The following is a 14,886-nucleotide window of genomic DNA, read 5'->3' on the forward strand; positions in this document are numbered from 1 at the left end:
TTCAAGTGTGTTTTATTTACTGTAAAACGAAATACTCCTCTCTTACCCTGTTGCCACATACTGTGCCCAAACTCACCTTAGTCACCTCAATGTATTTGAGCCAATAAGTTATGCCTAGCAACATACAGTGATTTCTTTAGATTACTGTGAATTAAAATACACAAGTTCAGTACAGTGAGTTCTCCCTATATTCAGACGTCATGTTTCTTCGTTTTTAGTTCAGCTCATAAAAAAAAAAGATCACTCGCAGCGGAAAGTGTTGTACTTCAGGTTTGGCGATACTTCTGTAGAGTAAAAGGTTGTTGCTCTTCTGTAATTAAAAGACAATCTGTCCTTTTTGCTGTTCCAGTGATTGTGGAACGTGACTGTATATCACTCTGTTATATGCATTGCTGTTTAAAAACTATGATAAAACATATGTGAATGACCTCTGCCTGCAGCATTCAAACACTATTTTTGTAGTAGTATAAGAGAGAGTGACCTGCTCTTTATATGAACATGGGAAAGTATTTTGTACTTTATTGTTAATTCACCTCACTGAGATGTGCTGTACTTTTTGTACATGCAACCCTGCATATTTCTCAATGTGGAACAGTGTAATCCTTTAAAAAAAACAAGTTGTATCTCAAGCTTAAACACAAAACGCTGCAACAGTGTGGTCCTGAAACCATGACTTAGAGGTAGGAGACAACTTTAAAGTGTTTTGCATTTATACTGTAATCCTGTCTATAACCATTTCTGTTAGCAGGAATATAGTAACGTAGTGCTTATTCTGTGAATATTTGTATGTATTTTTACTATGTATGTACAGTACACTTTTGAAGCTAATATGGCAGGCATGCAACACCTTCACAGACAGAATAATACTATATACTTATACTGTATACACTTATACATGCACATACTCTTATAAGGTATATAAACAAATAAACATTTTGCTGTTAGCAATACCCAGTGGTATGAAAATTATCTTTCAACCCTCATGTTTCCACACCTAAAGAAGTATGCCCAGTTTTGTAAGAAAACACATGAAAAGACAACAAAAGAAGAGATATGATGATGATAATAACAACAAATAAACAAACAAGTATGTTTCCCAGTTTACCTCTTGCTAATAAATCCATTTTATATCAGGGGCATTTTGTCTCAAGTGTTTTTGTAGATCGTTTATCAGTTGATATCATAAAATCTAAAAATGTCCTGCATCACCCAGCATCTCTCAGTTCAAGCGAACAATAATGTAGATTACAGTGGACAAGAGTGTAAAATCTGAAAAAAAAAAAGTTACTGTACATTTGTTACATGTGGTTAAATGTTAAAAGATATTATGTTAGACACAAGGTTTGGGCCAATACTGAACCATAAATTACTATCAGCATATAACTTGACACTTGTTTGACAACAGAGTGAAAATCATTTCATTTAAGGTCAGTTGCAGTTACAGTCAGGGTTTGTTATTTCTTTGTATCCAATTATTTTCTCTTTCTATGTTTTAATGACAACTGATGGCATAAATGTTATTTACACTGGTTGGAGTAACCTGCCCTTGGCTGGATTAAAAGTTGCTGTCACCCTCCAACCTTCACCATATATCCCAGACCATACACTGCCAGCGCCCCTGTGCTGAAATACCACCCAGTGTAGGTTGATTTGAGACAGTTTGGGTAAACACAACTTTATTAAATATAGAATATGTGACCACAGTAAATTAAAAGTAGATTTTGACACAGGGGCCCCTCTTCTAGACAGGACAATGCCAAAGCAAGTGAATCAAATTAAATAGCCAACAACCAATCACCAAACAATGAGTCTGATGCCTTTTTTGCCCACTGGCCCTGGTAGACACTGGTTGGACATGTGCGTAAATCCCAAATCCTTACACCTAATGTCTTGGTTTCTCCATTAAAATATTAAAACGTGCATTAAAAAGTATACACTGTAACAAAGTAAGGCTTGGTATGAAGGGTCCAGATGTACAGTGGCTTGTATTCAGTTTAACACCTTTTAACTAACAGAGAGGGAATCTTAACATTATTGCAAGTTCTTGTCTCCTTATATTTTTCATGTCATGGCCTAAAAAGTGAATGTAAAACATTACCAACTTCTTTAAATTGGCTAGTTAAGTGCCATGATGGTTGTTTTAGTTGCTTCATGCAGAAGCGCGACGCACAAAACACTTTAAAATAAGCGATTAAAAATGCACTTAGGGGTTGAGTATTGTCTTTGACCCTGATTGGCTGATTCAGTCACTGTTGTCATGTGTTTTTGTCAATAGGGGAATTTGAACAGGCTGCAGTTCAGCTCGTGACGCTTCAGATGCTTCACTTCGCTTTCACGCGCCGCAGCTCCTCACCGGCTCGAGCTCTAAGGAGAGATCATGGTGATCGCTTTGCTTTTGTTTGCTCTGCTGTCAGCAGCTTCATCTTCAAGCCTGCTGGAACAAGGTAAACTGCTGCGATCAGCCCCTTTAAGTACAGTACACTTATTTCTGCTGTTTATTATCTTAGTTAACTTTCACTTTCATGTTCTGCAATAATGACGTATATTCGAGTTTTTTTTTTTAATCCTCATCCTTTAATTCTCTTTATTATATAAATTCTAACAATATGAATTGTTTTCAGACGAGTTTCACTTCAAATCATGGCTGGCACAGGTAGGTTCCCTCTATCAAACGTTGTGTAACGTGCCGCATATGTGCAGTATTTGTAATGAGGAAGTTGCCTGCACGCGAAAAATCACGGTTACAAACAGCAGTCTCCTCCATGTACAGCACAACAAAGCGTACGGCCTGGAGGAGTTCTATGAGAGACTCCAGATATTCACTGAGAACAAGAGGAGGATTGACAAACACAATGAGGGAAATCACTCTTTCACAAGTAGGAACAGCTTGTTTTTGCATTGACAGTTTTTCTCCTGTGTTCCATCGTAAAATACATTTTCAGCCTTGTTTCTTCTCCTCCTGCAGTGGGCCTGAACCAGTTTTCAGACATGACCTTTGGTGAATTTGCCAAGTCTTTCCTCTGGTCTGAGCCACAGGTAATACAGGCTGTACAGGAAGTAGTTAAAATAATTGTTTGAGATGTTTTTTTTTTTTTTTTTTTTTTTTTTTTTTTTTGACGTTTCTTATTTTACTCTCTGCCTTTTGCAGAACTGCTCTGCTACCAAGGGGAACTACCTCAGCAGCAACGGACCACGTCCAGAGTCCATCGACTGGAGAAAGAAGGGAAATTACCTGACACCTGTGAAGAATCAGGTGAGGTTTAACTGCACAAACACATTTTATCTTTCATTTTATTGAAGTGTCTTCTCTGACAATAAAAATGCCATAAATGTCTGCATCAAAGAGGGTGCATGACATTTCTTGCAGTTTCCAAAGGCAGGCATGAAAGAAAAAAAATTCACAACATAATGAGAGCCTGGAGTTGTTGCTGTCATTGTGCACACACTTGTCCGTGCATGCACCTACAACCTTTCTTTTAACCCTTTCTTCTTTGCACCAAAGGGAGGCTGTGGTAGTTGCTGGACGTTCTCCACGACCGGCTGCTTGGAGTCTGTTATTGCTATCAACACTGGGAAGCTCCTTCCACTGGTGACTTTCTTTCAGTTCTCTATCAAAACTGCTGTTGTATGAAAAATAGCAGTTTCTTTTTAACAGGAAGGCAAAGAGTATTTCCTGTAATCGTTGATTAATTTTCATGTTACTTAGTCAGAACAGCAGCTGGTAGACTGTGCCCAGGACTTCAACAACCATGGCTGTAACGGGTGAGAGGTCATCATTTCCCTGTAATTGCCTTTATGTGCATCACTTCAGACACATTTTTAAAACGAGATGTTCCTTTGTCTTCTAGTGGCCTTCCCAGTCAAGCGTTTGAATACATCATGTATAACAATGGACTGATGACAGAGGAGGACTACCCATACACAGCTTATGTAACTAAATACTCTGCCATCTCACATTATAACAGAACTGACTTTCAAATAGCACTTAATGGCTTTTGATTTCTACTTTTTCTTGTTAAATCAGGACGATACTTGTAAGTATAAACCAGAACTAGCAGCTGCCTTCGTGAAGGATGTGGTGAACATAACAGTGGTGAGTGAACATGAGAGTCTTTCTTCAAGATGGATGTCTTCATTGAACGCCTGTGAGTGATGGAGTGTTTGTGCTACAGTACGATGAGACGGAGATGATGGACGCAGTCGGCACACGCAACCCTGTCAGTTTTGCCTTTGAGGTGACCTCTGACTTCATGCATTACTCCCAGGGCGTGTACACCAGGTGAGCAGAGGTCATATTATCATGTATGTTCCTGAAAATGTTTTATTTTATGTATTTCTATTAGACTAAAAGGTTAATTTGTTTAAAATATGCAGAGTTTGCATTCTTTTTCACTTTTACTATAACCTACAAGACCGTTTCATAATTTTGAATCAAACTCTCTCCAACTAAGACTGGGGAGAATTTATCTATCTTATATTAATTTCTGACAGATAACACCTCGACCCACAGCTAGATTTATAATGCACACTTCTCTTTTTAGCCTTTGCAGCAATGTTTGTACTTTATTATTACATTATACCTTATATAGCAAACTGGTCATATCTATTCAACTGACATTTGACACCCCTGACATATTATCTGGTTCAAATTCCCTCATTTGTCAGCACTGGATAATACTGAAAACTGATACTACCCACTGTAAGAAGAAAAGATACTTTTTTCTTTAAGTGATGCAATTTAGACACATATACAAACACAAAGTGTGTGCCCATTTGCTTGTGCATTCACCAGCTTTAGTTGAGTTTTGTTAGGATCAAATTTAAACAAACATCCTGTGCTAGAATTAAAAATGGAACCAAACCATGACTGCAGAGGCAAGGCCAAACTTACCTCCAGCGACCTCTGTCACATGAGTAAGGATTGAAAAATATTTAGCTTCTAAAAAAGTAAACATACAAAGGTCCTCCCTGTCGGTGAAGCTGTTAGACTTGAAAGTGGTTTAGTTCCTCATTCTTTATCAAACCAGTATTTAAAGTTGGATTTAATCTGCTGCTCTTCCTCCTGTCAGCACGGAATGCCACAAAACCACAGACAAAGTGAACCATGCCGTGTTAGCAGTCGGGTATGGAGCGGAGAATGGCTCCCCATACTGGATAGTAAAGAACTCATGGGGAGCCGGCTGGGGGATTAGCGGGTAATTCTTCCATTTAATCACATACAGGAAAATATTACCAACTGTATAGCAAACAGAGAATGATACTCACAATGTTGTCCTCTTACAGATACTTCCTCATTGAACGAGGGAAGAACATGTGTGGACTTGCTGCCTGCTCATCATTCCCAGAGGTGTGATTTCTGCATGACAACAAACTACAAAAGGCCTGAAAAGGGAGCAGAAGCCAAACTTTTAAAATACACAGTATATATATATATATATATATATGTATATTTTATATAATCACTGTACTGCACAACGGAGTAAGCACCATAATAGGATGGATCATAGTCATATGCAGATAAATCAACAAATTTTAAATTATCACTGAAGTGCCAATCATTCAATTTATTGTAAACTCACAAATAAATTCTATTAAATCCATTTATTTGAGTCTTTCAGTCTTTCACATAACACAGTTTTACTTGTCATTCACTAATAGGTAACATAAGTAAATGCAGCAGATAGGGCCTGCCTTGAATTTTGTAGTCCAAACACCAAACAAACACAAAGAACTGAAACTTTTCAATTCCAGCACCAAGAATTAGATTGGGTTACAATGGTTTTACAGCTGTGTTTGTCATGTAGGTTTGGTTTGATATTGGTACATACTTTGACCTCTTCACAGGAAAACTGTATGATTTTAAATGTACCTACATTAACATTGCACTGAATTATAGCCTGCACGAAAGTGATTAAAATTCATGAAGTTAATTTGTTTGTTAATTCATTAATTCGATTTCAGTCGCGCTCGGTGTCTTGGCAGCGTATGCCATAATACTACATTTCCCAGAGTCCTCATCCCTGCTCATTGTGATCAACCAATAAGCAGTCAGTTTGTTGAACGGGCGCTAAATCTGTTCTGTTCTGTGTCTGTGTCGTACCTCAGAAGAGAGCAACTGTAGCAGTAAATATTAGTACATAAGACTGTCTAACCTGAATGAACCTTGATGACATACAACCCAGCGGTGAGAGAAACTCAGTGCGAGCCTTCAGCCACTTGCCTTGTTCTGTGTCGCGAGAAATGCTGAAGAAAGTGGCCGCTACTTCGTGAACTGAGCTCGGACTGCTAGCCAGCTAACGCTCGCTAGCTCAGCTTCTTACCAACAATGTTCAGTCTTCCACAAAATAACTTGAAGGAACAGCTGGCGAGGCACAGCAATGCTGCTCAGAGCAAGCTGTCTCTGGCTAAGTCCAAACCGGGGTAAGTCTACTGTGAGCACACGCGACTGCAGGGGAATAAGACCAGCTAACAGTTAGCTTTGAGCTGTCAGCTGCGTTGACGGATAAATACTCTGCTGTAGCTTTATTATTCTTCAGTCATCGGTACAGCTGGGATACATTTGCTTTGTCAGAGATGATTGGCTGTGCTAAAAGTCTATCCGGCCTTTACCAGAGGCCTCATGCGACCAGATTTAGTAAGTTTGACAACTCGATATGAACACTTTCAATTCATCGTTAACACAAACAATTTGCCTTAAAGTATAGAACAATTATTTACATGTAGCGTTAGCTGGAGAGACTGTATTTGTTTACTGTATGAAATTAGCAAGTCATTAAAAGTTGCACTATCAAATCCAAAAATTGTATTTAATGCTTGTCTTTGTTCAACTAATATTTGCAAATAAATTGCTATTTAACAGTATCAGCTGTAATGACTTGTAACCACTGCTGTGCAACTGGTACCTGGACGCTTATATTAAATTATACTTTGTCATTCAGAAACAACAACAAACCAGCCATGTGTCTCTGGCTTCTCTGCTTTTGTTAATGCTTCAACCTATTGTTACCAGTTGTTACCATCAGTTGCAATATTTATCAGACAGTATGATGCAAAGAAAATTTGATGGGCATGACACCTATGCCCCCTGTTAACTGTCAAATTACATTTTAATAATCTCACACTTGTTATTTTTCAGGGCGTTTTCTTTCAAAAAGAAGTCCCCATTGGGTACAACCAAGGTGGAAATCCCTTCCAAGGTAATCAGCGGTAATGCTTTGGCAAACAGGAATGTCAATGTCCCTAAGAACAGTTTGGTGACTAAATCTCCTTTGACATTTTCAAACAAGCTTGACAGACCTCAAAAATCCCAAATCAGCAACTTCTTCTCTGTAAATTCAAAAGGCAAGTCGGACTGTATCAGCCCAGCAGGAAACTGTGCTCCTGCTGGCCAGACTACTTCAAAAGTATCTGCTGTAAAGGTGCCTGCAGCTCCAGTTACATCTGACAACCAGTTAACAAGTGGCACACGAGGCAGTTCCACAAGTCTGGATGCATCTCTCGGTTTCTCAATTGAAGACTGGGATGATTTTGATGACTTTGAAACTCCTGTCAAAACAAAAAATGACTCATTCACTTCAGAAATATCTGGGAAGAAAACCAATCCAGTGTCATCTCATTGTGAAGAAAAAACACAGTTTGCAGGGAAACTAAGCCATGATGCATCTCTTGTGACACCAGAGTTGATCAGTAGTTCTGCAAACAACAATGGTCATTCCAAAAGTAAACAGTCTTGTATGGAAACCTATGAACTGGAGCCCGGTGTCGACGAAGCTGCCGTTTCACCAGGACCTAGTTTGAATCGGGACCCAGCAGAGTATGAACTTGATGATTCTCCAGTTAAAATAGCCAGAAGACGTCCTCCCGCTCATCTGAATTCTGTCATGACTGATAGTGAAGAGGACAACGATGCTGAGCTTGAGCCTTTTAAAGGAAGGACAGGTAATAAGCTGTTTGTTGTGGCATTTGCATTTTATGTGTTCATTATAAAGCAGATATTGATGTGGAAAACTTTTGAATTATACGAAAACACAGGTTATAACTTTTTGCCTTTTAGACAATAAGAAAAAATGGATTGACCCAGATGTAATAGAGCTTGAAGACAAGTCAGTGCCTGACGATGACCTTGACTACATTCCCCCCTCTCCAATCCCTAATGAGATCTCTCACTCTACTTCTTCATGGGAGACAAGGTCAGTTCTTTCAATTTATCTGATAGAATATTTTACCACAATTCACATTCCTGTGTTTCCATGTTGGTATAAAAACTATATTACAGTATGTTTGATAGTACAGTGATTATAGTTGGTACATTTATGATGCTAAGGTTTCACACTATTTGTATTACTGCTGTTTTGACCTGGATAGTTAAAAAAATGAAGCAGGACATAACTTTTCTTTAATTTCAAACAGACCTAAATCAGCTGTTTCTGAAAGCAGAGACAAGCTTGTACAATCAAAGGGACCCACTACAACACTGCATGAACCATCTGATCACCACTCAAAAGACAAAACAAGTGGGTGTTATGCTTTTACTGACTTGACCAGAACTTGTGCTCTTTATTCATCCATTTAGGACTCTGTTCTTTGTCCCTGCTCCTTAATTCTGTTGTTTCTTGGCTCTGATCACATCGCAGACGAGCAGCTCTTCAGTATCATGGAGTCCATTTGTGCTCTGGTTGATTCCATCCCTGAACATGAACTAATAGCTCTGTCTTGTGGAAATGAGCTGTTGCTCAAGAGGGCTCAAAGGTGTGTATATGAATGGAAAACAGCTTTGTTACCATTCACATCATTATTTACATTATTCATTTTAATTACACCTTTAGTATGATTGCAATCATCTGCCTTTCTCATGCAGGAAGAGGATTCTTGCAACTGGTGGTAGTGGTTTGTTGAGGATGCAGCAGCCAGACAGCACTGTGATTTCTGAACCCAGCTTTAAAGAAACATCATCTTTTAGCTATGATACGTCTAGTCTTATGTCATCCAACTGCTCTGTGTCTCTGGACTCCAAGAAGCCACCTCAGATCAGGAGATCTTCAGTCATCTCTGTGAACTATGAGTCTGATGACAGTATTACTGATGTGAAACCTATGCACAGTAAGCACAGCAGGACAATACAAGTGGAAAATGAGAGTATGTGTGACTCTCCATCAACCCACACCCTCACAAATCCTTCTTTTAATTTCTCAAAGAAAACGAGCACAGACCTGGATGGTTCAGATCTCTTCTTCTCACCCAAGAAGCAAGAGACTGCCGTTCAGAAGAAATCGAAAACCTCAGCTGCAGAAGACATAGAGCCAGATGACTTTTACGTTGACGACTTTGACATAGATGACTTTAATGACTCAGATATCCCTGATTACCTTGACAAACCGGAGACAGGACAAAACTCCAGCACCGGGACTACAACAGTGAAAGAGGGGGGGTCAAGCAAGTCTTCATGGGACAAGAAACCAACAACACCTGTGGCTGCAGGCAAACCTTCAAACATCTCCTCTCCTGGTAAATCAGCATGGCGTGGAAAAATCTTAGCCTATTTTCATCAAGTGTCTTGATAGGAAAATGCCCCAGCTAGTTGCAGATTCTCAGAGCAATGTGTTTATGTTCTAATTTTAGGCAGTAAGCGGCACTAAGTTAGACTAAGAGTAGAAATATGAATAAGTCTTTGTTTAACCCTCAGGAAGCGTGATTCTGAAATGATAAACACTCCATATAACAGTCCCTTAGTTTGAGAATTTATGGAGTAGGTTGATGGCCTTCTGGTGCATTTTATTTACTCAGTTTTACTGTTTTCCATTGCAGAACCCACCTTCAGAAACCCAGCCCATGATCGCTTCAGAGGGTTCAACTTTCCCCACTCAAAGGAGATGATGAAGATCTTTCACAAGCGTTTTGGTCTTCATCAATTCAGGTTCAATCAACTAGAAGCGATTAATGCAACGCTTCAGGGAGAGGACACGTTTGTTTTGATGCCCACAGGTTGGTAGTGATTAAAAGCAAATTTGATCTTGGCCATCTTGGCCAACAATAGTAAATATGTCCCCTTTTCTCCGTAACTGATATGTTTTTAGGTGGGGGTAAAAGCCTGTGTTATCAGCTGCCGGCCTGCCTGTCACCAGGAGTCACCGTGGTCATCTCCCCACTCAAATCACTCATCGTCGACCAGGTCCAGAAACTCACCACACTGGATGTAAGTATGTTTGCTCTTGCTGGTCTGTTGGATCAGTATGAAGTGTGATGTTGTTTGAATATGTCTTAAACTCAGGAAGTGTATTAGTTATTTTCTCGTGTCCCACATTTCAGATCCCAGCAACAAGTCTGTCTGGTGATAAAAGTGACACAGAAGCAGGGAGGATCTATATGCAGCTCTCAAGGAAAGACCCCATCATTAAACTGCTCTATGTCACTCCTGAAAAGGTGAGATATGGTTAGTTAGTTTATTGTCCTTTGCGTCTGTGGATACTGTCAGACAAATACAACCACAACAGATACATAACAATTAATAACAAGAATTAAGTACAGTGCAAGTGCAAGCAGCAACCGCTAAGGCTGAAAAGCCAACACTTAAGTACCAAAAACTGCAGTTCCTCGAATAGCCACTTGAGGCTGGCTCCAAAAGCAAGTCAGTGTCTAAAGTCCCCCAGATTAAAATGGCCATCTTTATAGCAGAAATAAATGTGTTTACAGCCTGGTACAAGAAACTGGTTTTGGTCTCTATAGCTATTTTTCTCATTCATGACAGCTCATATCATTAGAACTACAGAGCTATACTAGAAGGTATGAAGGATCTTCTGGGCATGGGAAGTCTTCAAAGGTGGTTCCCTGGACCTACATCCTGATGCTAACAGCTTATATTCACCATAGAGAGGGTGTGATACATCACTGAGTGTGATACTCACCACCAGCAATCTTACTGAGTTTGCAATAAAGCAGAAATTTAGGATACGCTTGACAAACAAGCCATGAAAAAGATACTACATGTCCAATAGATAAGTTATTCTTTGTGTGCTTGTGTTTTTTGCTTGCTATAGACAACATTAGCAGGAACTACAATTTTTACTCAAGACTGACACATCTTTTCTTCTTCCCAAGGTGAGTGCCAGTAACAGGCTGATCTCCGCCCTGCAGAACCTGTATGAACGAGGCCTTTTGGCCCGGTTTGTCATTGATGAGGCCCATTGTGTCAGTCAGGTGTGTTCCTCTGCTTTAAACGCCATCTGCAGCATGCTTTTATTTTTACAAAAGCCGTTGTGAGTCATCCTGTAACCATAAATCTTTCAGTGGGGCCACGATTTCCGTCCAGACTACAAGCGGTTGCATGAACTGCGTCAGAAGTTCCCCAAAGTGCCGATGATGGCCCTGACAGCCACTGCCACCCCCCGTGTTCAGAAAGACATCCTCAACCAGCTCAATATGACCCGGCCGCAGGTGTACGTAGTCCATGTCTGGCTCTGGCTCAAATCTTTAAATGAATCCTGTTTCAATATTGTTGAATTCAGCAGCTGCACATTTTCTATCTGATATACATTTTCAGCTTCACCATGAGTTTCAACAGAACAAACCTGAAGTATTCTGTGCTGCCCAAGAAACCCAAAAAGGTCGACGAGGACTGCATCAGCTGGATCAAGAAGCACTACCCACGTAAATAATTCAGATGTACTTTTTCTCATTTTGGTTATTTTTAGAACACTGTCATAACTGTTTTGTTGGAAATTCGTCTGAGGTCTGTCGTATCTGAATAATGTTGACAGGACAGTTGGTTAGATGTCAAACTCTTCAGCTTGTATCAAAAATCATTTTAAAACCAAGTTTTCACCAAATGATTATTTGCTATTGTAAAAGGCCTTGTAACAGAAAGAATGACCATGTTTTTGAATTGACCCTGTGCTTACAAACCCCCTCTGCATTTGTCCTTTACTAACCTGCACCTCTGCATGTTGCAGGCGACTCTGGCATCGTTTACTGCCTGTCCCGTAATGACTGTGACGCCTTGGCTGAGAGTCTGCAGAGAGCGGGGATACTGGCTCTGTCGTATCACGCGGGCCTGAGCGACAGTGACAGAGAATATGTGCAGAGCAAGTGGATCAATCAGGACGGCTGCCAGGTGAGGTCACCAATCAATCACTGACATGACGTAAAGATGACTAATAGATGGTACTGGATACAAAGCAATGAGCATACAAATAAAGGTAACATGTCTGCCAGGTCATCTGTGCCACCATAGCCTTTGGCATGGGTATCGACAAGCCTGATGTGCGCTATGTGATCCACGCCAGTCTGCCTAAGTCCGTGGAGGGTTACTACCAGGAGTCTGGGAGAGCTGGCAGAGATGGAGAGATGTCTCACTGTATTCTCTTTTACTCCTACACCGATGTCCACCGCATCAAGAGGATTATCAGCAGTATGTGGCAAAAAATATGGACCATTCTTAATGCATGCAAAATGTGTATGGATAGCTTAGTTTTGTGAATTTTTACTGTCTGTATGAGTTATGTAGACTCTGATAGTTATTATTTTTTTATCACAGTGGACAGGGAAGGTGACAGATACGCCAAGGCAACACATTTCAACAACCTACACAGCATGGTGCAGTTCTGTGAGAACATGATGGAGTGCCGAAGAATTCAGCTGCTCGCGTACTTTGGGGAGCTGAAGTTCAATAAAAACTTCTGTAAGGACCACGCAGACGTCAGCTGTGACAACTGTGCCAAACCCAACGTATGGAATCATTTCTCATCATTTTCTTTCTGTATTCATTACAAACTCAAAACCTTACCTGTCCATTTCTGATCGAGCAACAATTTTGAATATCGCTGTGTGCAGCAATACAAGATGAGAAATGTTACTGAAGATGTGAAGAAGATTGTGAGGTTCGTCCAGGAGAACTGCGAGAAGGTCGGAGCGAGGTTTGGCAGGACTGCTCAGCAAAACAGGCTGACGCTGAATATGCTGGTGGATATCTTTATAGGTAAAATACATGCCCGTGCTTGCAATGAAAAGGAGTTTTGCAAAATATTGTGTGATTCATGTAATAAGAGTTGACTGTGAATGGTTTTATGTGGGAAATCATCTCTGTCTGTCAGGGTCTAAATCTGCCAAGGTACAGACAGGAATGTTTGGGATAGGAGGCGCATACTCGAGGCATAATGCTGACCGTCTTTTCAAAAAGCTGGTTCTGGACAAGGTCCTGGAGGAGGATCTCTACATCACTAACAATGGCCAAGCTGTGTCTTATATCTCTGCTGGACCCAAAGCCATGACTGTGCTGTCTGGAAACATGCAGGTAGCCTGATGTATATTGTTGTAAGGGTAGTGTGAAGGGCTAGAACTATAAGTCTACATTTATTGTTTAGAACATTAAACAGTAGCTTGTCTCATCGCAGGTGGAGTTCTACGAGACAGAGAGCGCGTCTAGCATCAGAAAACACAAAGCTGCTGTGGCCAAGAACGTCTCCCAGAGAGAGGAGATGGTCCAGCAGTGTCTGAAGGAGCTGACAGATCTGTGCAAGGAGCTGGGCAAAGCGTTTGGCATTCACTATTACAACATCTTCAACACCACCACCTTGAAGAAGATAGCTGGTAATTTCTGAAATGACTGTCAAGACTGTCTTTTAAAAGTTCATGTGATATAACCAGCATTTTGTAACTTGTCAAACCTTTATTCACGTGAACAGAGAAGCTTTCTTCTGAACCTGAAGTCCTGCTACAAATTGATGGTGTGACAGAGGACAAACTAGATAAGTATGGAGCGGAAGTCATTAAGGTCCTGCAGAAATACTCTGAGTGGCAGCTGCCTGGTAAGAAGCCCAACTAAAGTTTCTGCATATTTCAACTTTTTGCACCTTGTTTCCTTTCTTATTCTGTACATCCTAGTGTACGATTATTCTGTAGTGGTATTAATCATCCATTGTCTCTGTAGCAGAGGAGCAGACGGACAATGATGGAGACGGGTGGATAGACACGACACGAGGTCGCACACAGGGAGATTCCAGCGAAGACACAGAGTCGTCCACCTACTTTCGCAATCAGGGACAGAAGAGAAAGAAAGCTCCATTCTTCAAGTACTCCAAGAAGAGAAAAGGATATGGCAACACGAGTTCTAACTCTAAAGGGTCTGTACTGCGTCTGTCTCACATTTTACCGTGTAGTTGGGAATCGTATGTAGAAATGAGCTTCACTGCATAGCTGAAACTGTATCTCCTTTCTCCCTCCCTATGTCTGTCTTGCTGTGCTGTTGTTGTGGATTCAGCGGTGGCTACAGCAGCAATAAATCATGGTCATCGTCCAGCTCCAGAGGTGGATCAAAATCTGCGGGCCGGGGGTACAGGAACTCAGCGGGAGACGCATCAGCAGGCAGGAGACCGGGCATCCTGACCGTCCCGACCCCTCAGACCAATCAGCGACCCTTCTTAAAACCAGCCTTTTCACGCTAAGCTCAGGGCTGTCCTCTGGATCTGACTTTCTATGACAGCTAAGTACTGTTTCACTACATTTTCAAACCAGTTGATGTTTTTAATTGTATATTTATGTTGTGTACAGTCGTAATGGTGTCTTTGCACATTGATGCATTGTTTCTCTGTTGGTTGTAAATTTTTTCACTGTCCATTGTGATATGCATGTCAATTTTTCATATTAAATATTAAAGAATTTCAATTTTTTTCAATGACCGTCGCTTCAGCTGGTCTACATTTAAAAGCAAGCAGTGTGCCGAATTTGTGATGTATCACAAAGCCACAGGGAGTCACATCACATTTTTATTCAATGTTTATTTCAAGTTTGAATAGTTTTATTTAATGGCACCAGTTACAAGGGACTATTGGAGAGAAACAATATTTTATACTGACTTGTACAGAAGGTTACCTACAGTACAAACATGGGTTCGGA

At 40.5% G+C, this 14,886-nt stretch overlaps 2 protein-coding genes across 4 annotated transcripts; both read left to right on the forward strand.

Annotated features, from left to right (window-relative positions):
* Positions 1-2,287: 2,287 nt before the first annotated feature.
* ctsh (cathepsin H) lies at positions 2,288-5,600 on the forward strand. The gene is made up of 12 exons (XM_041938881.1): positions 2,288-2,444; positions 2,622-2,653; positions 2,771-2,876; positions 2,966-3,036; positions 3,149-3,253; positions 3,503-3,589; positions 3,707-3,762; positions 3,849-3,930; positions 4,025-4,093; positions 4,173-4,279; positions 5,070-5,195; positions 5,284-5,600. Exons 1-12 carry the CDS (start codon positions 2,378-2,380, stop codon positions 5,351-5,353), a joined length of 978 nt encoding a protein of 325 aa, XP_041794815.1. The 5' UTR covers positions 2,288-2,377; the 3' UTR covers positions 5,354-5,600.
* Positions 5,601-6,087: 487 nt separating this feature from the next.
* On the forward strand, positions 6,088-14,615 carry blm (BLM RecQ like helicase). Of its 3 annotated transcripts, XM_041939091.1 has the most exons (22): positions 6,088-6,420; positions 7,136-7,196; positions 7,287-7,938; positions 8,054-8,189; positions 8,410-8,513; positions 8,634-8,748; positions 8,858-9,504; positions 9,805-9,981; positions 10,074-10,192; positions 10,306-10,419; positions 11,095-11,193; positions 11,284-11,432; positions 11,537-11,643; positions 11,946-12,106; positions 12,208-12,403; positions 12,530-12,720; positions 12,826-12,970; positions 13,086-13,285; positions 13,386-13,581; positions 13,677-13,799; positions 13,922-14,114; positions 14,252-14,615. In XM_041939091.1, the coding sequence occupies exons 1-22, from the start codon at positions 6,326-6,328 to the stop codon at positions 14,433-14,435; spliced, it is 4,164 nt and encodes a 1,387-aa protein (XP_041795025.1). In that variant the 5' UTR covers positions 6,088-6,325; the 3' UTR covers positions 14,436-14,615. The 3 variants fall into 3 exon arrangements, with proteins under 3 accessions (XP_041795025.1, XP_041795023.1, XP_041795024.1); XM_041939089.1 differs by having other exon boundaries at positions 7,136-7,938; XM_041939090.1 differs by having other exon boundaries at positions 7,136-7,938; positions 8,437-8,513.
* Positions 14,616-14,886: the final 271 nt, after the last annotated feature.

This window comes from Chelmon rostratus, chromosome 6, assembly GCF_017976325.1.
Source record: "Chelmon rostratus isolate fCheRos1 chromosome 6, fCheRos1.pri, whole genome shotgun sequence".
In the NCBI taxonomy this organism is placed as follows: domain Eukaryota; kingdom Metazoa; phylum Chordata; class Actinopteri; order Chaetodontiformes; family Chaetodontidae; genus Chelmon; species Chelmon rostratus.